Genomic DNA, 7,097 nt, shown 5'->3' on the forward strand with positions numbered 1-7,097 from the left:
CCCAAATACCATCTCTCTCCATGATATTTTGAGTCAAACCATAAAGTTGTTAATTGCCGACTGACACCCAGCAAAATGCCATGCATGTAGTCATAAGCAAATCCCAGAATTATATTGAAAAATGTTAAAAGCATTAAAGGGATGGCCCTTTGACTCCCTTAACACATGTGCCTGTTTCGACTGCTGTTTTAGCATCATCAAAATGCTGGCTGTGGGTGCGTGGTCTTGCATCTCTTGTTTGCGACACATACACCCTAGTGAAACCATTTCCTTTAGCAACTATTTCTCCTTCTGATAACACCAGTTGCATCCATATTCACCATTAAATTGCTTAGTGTTTTGGACAGAGCAGCGAGCAACCGAATCACATACACAGACAAGATTGAACACATACATCTGTGTACTTTGTCCTCTGTGCTGCACTGTTAGACCTTCCTGCTCTAACTGAACGCACTCATCAACAAATGACTGCAAAAGGAATTCATTTTAGGTTTAGAAGCACCAAACCACAAACCAGCCAGGAGCACATGCCTACTTCTCATATCTGGGGGAAGTTCATTAATTACTACTTGGATTGGCCAAATGTGAAAAGGAGAGGACTTAAAAATAGGGACACCATCAACATTCCATGTAAGTGAAAGGTTGAATTGATTTGAATCATTCAGGGACCTACTGATTTATACATTTCACCATCAAATATGTCTTGAACACTGTCTGGACTGCTTTTGACTCTGGTCCACTTGTAATTCAGTGCTGCTGTAAATGTAGAATCTGACATTTTGTCTTCCAATTGTTTTCTTATGGACAATTTCATGAAAACGTCACCAGATTTAATAAGAGAGTTCTTATCCCCTGGTTCAAAACCACATGAATCACAATTTGCTGGGATTTCATTACCAAAGTATTGATGACATGTGGGGCAGATGTACACTATTTCAAATGAATTATAATCAAATTCCTTCAAGAACGTGTAAAGACTATTTGGTGCTCCGTTGGTTCCTTCTGGGCAATGTAGATTAATTAGGTCTAATAAGTCACCAAGAGCGGATTTTGTTGTGGTGTGCCTAAGAGCATAGCATAAAATTGCCAGTTGTGATTCTTCATTACTAATCTTAGCAGTGGGATAGATCTTGTCTTGTGTTGTTTTGGGGTTCTCTCCATCATAATTCTGTGTGTTGTCATATGCTTCAGCATCCATCTGAAAGGAACACAAAATTGTTTCTATTTAAACATGATACCTTATTCTGTACATGTACACTATAGCCTTCAATAGTATAGCTCAAATATAATCTAACACCACAGGCTGCATCCTAATTTGCCTACATATACTATGCCCTAAAAGTGCACTACCAGACAAAAGTTTTGGAATTTCAATGTTTTTGTTTTTTAAAGAAGTCGCTTCTGCTCACCAAGCCTGCATTTATTTGATTCAAAGTACAACAAAAAGTTTGAAATATTTTTACTATTTAAAATTAAACTGTTTTCTATTTGAATATATTTTAAGATGCAATGTACTCCTGTGATTTCAAAGCTGAAATTTTAGCATCATTACATGATCCTTCATAAATCATATTATAATATCATATTATTCTGTTTTGCTGCTCAATTTAGTATTATTATTATTATTATTATTATTGTAGTTGTTATTGTTATGTTGAAAACAGCTGAGTAGATTTTTTCAGGTTTCTTCAATAAATTGAAAGTTCAGAAGAACAGCATTTATATGAAATATAAATCTTTTGTAACATTATAAATGTCTTTACCCCCCCCCAAAAAAGCTTTTGAAGTATGTATAATCTCTTTTTTTCAGATAAATGCTGATTTTTGGATCTTTCAGTTCATCAAATAATCCTGATAAAAATGTACTCAACTGTTTTAAATATTGAAATAATAATAATAATACATGTTTATTAATAAATTCAGTTGAACAGCAAATCAGCATATTAGGATGATTTCTGAAGGATCATGTAACACTGAAGACTGGAGTAATGATGCTGAAAATTTAGATTTGCACACAGGAATAAATTACATCTTAAAATATATTGCATTGTCACTTAAAATAGAAAAATATTTCACAACATTACTGCTTTTTCTATATTTTGGATCAAATAAATGCAGGCTTGGTGAGCAGAAGAGAATCTTACTGTCCAAAAACTTTTGACTGGTAGTCTGTTATGGAAAAGTATATACATTTTAGTACAAAATACAGCTCTTCAGATCTCTCTTTTTTTCAAATGAATGAATGAGTCAAAATGATTTTCACTGGTAATCAACATCACAGAAGCTGTTCATAGACCTTACATTGTATTTGTCCCATTGAAGTCAAACCAGTGCAGTGCACTATACTGACATAGCAAAGACAATATATTAAATGAATCTGGCACATTTAAATGAAAGCAAACAAAGATACAGATAGCCCACATTAGTAGGAATAACTGAAATATTGTAATAGCAACCTACTGTGGTATGATATGATTCTGTGTCAGTCTCATAGCATGGGGAACTGTTTTCATCTTCACTGTTAGATGTGTCATCCTTGTAATCAGAAACATGGAAAAGTAGTCAACAGATAGCCCACATTACAATACAGTATATAGAAGAACAGCTGAAATTACAACAACCTACTGAGGTATGATGTGGTGCTGTTTCGGTCTTATAGCATGAGGAACTGTTCTCATCTTCACTGTTAGATGTGTCATCCTTGTAATCAGAAACACATACAAATGTGACTTTGTTGCTCAAATTAAAAAATAATAATTTATGCGGTGATCATTTTAGTCATGATATACTGTATTACAGGGCTCTTCAAATCTGATCCTGGACAGCTATTGCCCTGCAGAGTTTAGCTCCAACCCTGATCAAACTTATCTACCTGTGATTTAGTGATCCTGAAGACCTTGATTAGCTTGCTCAGGTGTGTTTTGGAGCTAAACCCTGCAGTGCAGTGACCCTTCAGGACCAGATTTGAATAGCCCTACTGTATCATAATAGTAATGTAACATCTTATAATGGTATGAGACATAAGCTGCATTTAAACTTTGTACTTACTTGACGAACTGGATCTTGCAACCATGCTTTATATTGCTTTTTCCTAAAACCTTAAAGCAACAGAAAAGAATCCTCAGTTCCATCTCAAATGAAATACAATCCAATGTCCACAAGCCAGTACCTTTATGGCAATCACTCCATCTTCTTTTAGTGCTACTTGGAATTGTACTCTTGCTTTGCAAGTACAACTTATACTCCATTGTCTTTATAGAGTTACTGACTGCAAGGTAAAAATACAGTGCAAAATTAAGACACTGCATCGGATCGAAAAGTAACAAAGATAAGAAATACAAAGTTAAGACTTTAGGGTTACTATAATGATTCTTATGATCTTGATTTAAAGGTGTATGCTAACTTACATTAGGTTGGTATATAAAGTAATGTGTTTGCACAGTAGGCTAAGTAATGTGTTTTTCTTACTTTATAAACCAGGCATGAAATGTGTCACTTTTAAAATGAAGAATCCAATAAGAGTCTGAATTTCAATAGTGTTAATCTGGTTTTAACAAAAACCATAATTACTGTAGCACAACCTCGGTTAATGTGTGGTTGCCATAGCAACCATGTTTTCTTGCTTATTTGTTTTGAATGGTAATGTAACAGTAAAAATAGGCTATAACACCTTTAAATATAGATATTTTCATTAAAATAAAAGATAAATAAATAAGCGTTGTACTTACAGTAAAAAGTCAGTTGTGTTGCTGGTCTTAAAGCGCAGTTACTTTGTCGCTACATTTCCGTTATTTTGTTGCTCGCGCACACACTCGAGGAAACGCGTCATACGCTGTGAATTCGAGCAGCTGCGCCGTCTACTGGTGAATCGGGTAAGTAAAACTTAATTTTTCATTAATTAAAATACTTGAAAGTAAAAAAGACACCTTAGAACAATGGTGTAGTGAACACAACGATAAAATGCTGACAAACCACAAGATTTCTTAACACAGTTAACTAAGTGTAATATGTTACCATGGAAACATATAGCAACAATGAAGTTAAAACGGTTTTGAGTTGCTATTGAAATGATTAAATCTCTTTGAATATCTATCTATCTATCTATCTATCTATCTATCTATCTATCTGTTTTAAATTGTAGTCCTTTTTTTCCATTATAGACAAAATGTGGGCATTAATTGAATGGACAGAAATTGAAGCCTCTCTGGACATTGTAAAGAGAAAAGACATTCTTCAATCTGTAGTTCATGAGGGGGATGTTGTTGATGTAAAGTATGAAGATGAAAGCTCTCCTGCACTTATTCTCAAGATGAATGGTGAGATTGGTGAATGAGTGAATGCATGCATATTTAAAAAAAAATTCTGGTTGAACTATTCATTTGAAATAATGAATTTCCTTTCCTGTACAGAAAATAAGGACAAGCTACTGAAGCGTCTAAATCGGATGGAGTCAGAGCGAAGGCAAAAGAGGAGTGCAAGCTGCCTGAAAAGAGAGCAATAAAAGGAAAATAATATTCAGTCCAGAAAACACCCCATCATCAAGTCCAGATCAAGAGATTTAAAAAGTAAAAAGTAAAATCTAACTTCCTGATAAATTATATCAACATTGTTTAATGCGGTCTTCGTTTTGAGATATACATTCATGGTCTTTGGGGTCTCTAGAGACAAAATTGAATTTTGTAACAAAATAATAGTTAAAAAAAAAAATCCTGTTTATTAATGTTTTTACTCCAGTTTTTACTCCAGTTTTCGGAGCATTTATGATATTTTTTAAATTTATATAAATCTCATACAGTCTATGAGTTTCTGCAATTTGTGAGTGGCACATTTATTTTGCAAGCCAAAATTTTCCAAAACATATTTATTTATTAATTTATATAAATAAATAAAAAATATCATAAATCCTCAGAAAACTGCACAAATGAGTAAAAACATTAATAAACAGGAAATTTGCATTTTTAAAAAAAAAACTATTATTTTGTAACAAAATTCAATTTTGTCTCTAGAGACCCCAAAGACCATGAGTGTTACTTTTTTTTTTTTCACACTAACATAAAATCAAGATATCATTCCAATTTTTTTTTTTTATTATTTGTAGATCTAGAAAGTGTTGACCATTTTACAAAGTCTCATGACATTTGGACAAAGAGAACATTTTTAAAAATTGTAGCAAATGCCATTTGCGGGTCAAAAACACCCCGAAGACCGTATAAGAGTTAAGTGACAATGCATGTCTTTTTGTTGTTCTGTGACTTTAATTTTGTCTCTCAACTTAGGTGGAAAAAACACAAAATGACACACTGTTGCTAAAAAAAATAGAAGAAAAAAACAAAGAAAATTACACATTAAATGACCTGAGAAATGAAATAAAGGCCTTGAGAGCAGAGAATCAGCAACTAAAGGCCCTGAACTTTAAACTGCAAAATGGTAGGCTATTGATATACATGGTTATAGATTTTTTTTTTGCTATATGAATGAATGAGTTCATTTAAACATTGCTTTTTTTATTTAGAGATTATTAACAGATTTGGAGTTGCTGCCAAACAGAAGTGCAAACAAGCATGCTGTGCAAACCTCCCTAACAAGTGCAGCTTGCAGCGCTGCCCTTCAACCAGCCAACTCTTCACATCTTAGCTCTTCTGGACTGGACCATGTGAGAATACTATTTTTATTTTATTTTTTTCACACCATATAATAAGTCTATTATTTGTGTGTGAGATTTAGGAAAGCATAAGGATTTTGTAAAACGCAGATTAAAAAAATGTGGCCAATTCAATTTATTATTTAATGTGTATTGCACAGGTTGAAATCCACAAAAAACTAAACATGGCAAAGGATACATTCCAAGCATGTGGTAGAGGGGGCACATCATGGTCAGCCATGATTAAGGATTTAGCCGTGGCTGTTTTTGGAAGGAGCATGTTAGCTACCCACAGCCTTTCTGGAAAAATTGGAAATGCCAACAAGGAATCACAAGCCAAGCCCCTCTGGACCCCACAAAAGTGGAACTTATTATAGGTATAAAGGTGTTAAAGGTTTTAAGTATATATGCTCTCATAACAAATATCTGACACTGAACTTTATATACATTTCTCTTTCAGACACTGTTTCGAAGAAATTTCCAGAAACTCCACGAAAGTTTCTTCGGCTGCTTTACGGGAAAAATTGAATGATGAACATAAACTCCTTAGCAGGTTTTACTTTCTAATATATTTGTAATATTTTAAGTGTTATTCATTAAATATTTTGTTTCACATGTCAACTAATCTGAAAGATAATCATTTACAGTTCTTATAATTACAGTACCTTATATTTCAGTATTTATATATGTAGTGTATACTCATATTTCTCAGGCATCATAAGAAGGACACTGTTACGCTGCAACACTGAGTGGTGAAGCACATAAGAGGTGAGGGCAAATTCACTGTTACATATGCATGTAATTATATTTATGCATATTTTATTAACTTATTAAAAGTTAAGGCAAAAATGTTTCTCTCTTTTTTCCAGAGTCCAGAGTTATTGGTTTCTGAAGAATGATGGGCCACGTTCTGTTCAGAGTGTTCATTTTCGTCACACTTATCTCATTTTATCTTTAAGCTCTTTTGACTAATAAATAATTCACAATTAACATTTTCTGAAGTCTTTTTATTTTTGGTGATATTTAAATTTGAGACACAACATTGCTTTTAAAAGTGTGTTGTTATACAGGAGGTTCTGAATATCCCTTCAGCAATCCAACATGATGAATATACATAATAGTTCATTAGGATTTCTGCAGATGTCCTATAGGAATTGAACACTAATGCAAATTAGATTTCCTGTAGGTTTCCTGCAGGAGTCCTGCATGTTTCCTGTAGGTTTCCTGCATGTTTCCTGTAGGTTTCCTGCAGGAAGTCCTGCATGTTTCCTGTAGGTTTCTGTAGGATTCCTGCAGGAGTCCTACAGGAAAATGGTCACGAAAATCCTGTGGGATCCTGTAGGAATGTGCAGGTATGTGGTGTGTAGGTCCTGCAGGATTTTTCCTGCAGGATTCCTGCAGGATTTTTTTGTAAGGGTTCTGTTAATAAATTAATAAAAATACTTTAATCAGGTCA

The 7,097-nt window shown here is 33.7% G+C and overlaps 1 protein-coding gene and 1 long non-coding RNA gene across 2 annotated transcripts; one reads left to right on the forward strand and one right to left on the reverse strand.

Annotated features, from left to right (window-relative positions):
• Positions 1–661: 661 nt before the first annotated feature.
• Positions 662–3,746, reverse strand: LOC131534721 (uncharacterized). The gene is made up of 5 exons (XM_058767768.1): positions 3,170–3,746; positions 3,049–3,098; positions 2,626–2,700; positions 2,461–2,535; positions 662–1,198 (listed from the first exon to the last, which is right to left on the reverse strand). Exons 1-5 carry the CDS (start codon positions 3,306–3,308, stop codon positions 662–664), a joined length of 876 nt encoding a protein of 291 aa, XP_058623751.1. The 5' UTR covers positions 3,309–3,746.
• Positions 3,747–6,164: 2,418 nt separating this feature from the next.
• LOC131537796 (uncharacterized) lies at positions 6,165–6,627 on the forward strand. The gene is made up of 3 exons (XR_009270390.1): positions 6,165–6,194; positions 6,354–6,409; positions 6,511–6,627. It is a non-coding gene; the product is annotated as an uncharacterized LOC131537796 (long non-coding RNA).
• Positions 6,628–7,097: the final 470 nt, after the last annotated feature.

The sequence above is a fragment of the Onychostoma macrolepis genome, chromosome 03 (assembly GCF_012432095.1).
Source record: "Onychostoma macrolepis isolate SWU-2019 chromosome 03, ASM1243209v1, whole genome shotgun sequence".
In the NCBI taxonomy this organism is placed as follows: Eukaryota; Metazoa; Chordata; class Actinopteri; order Cypriniformes; family Cyprinidae; genus Onychostoma; species Onychostoma macrolepis.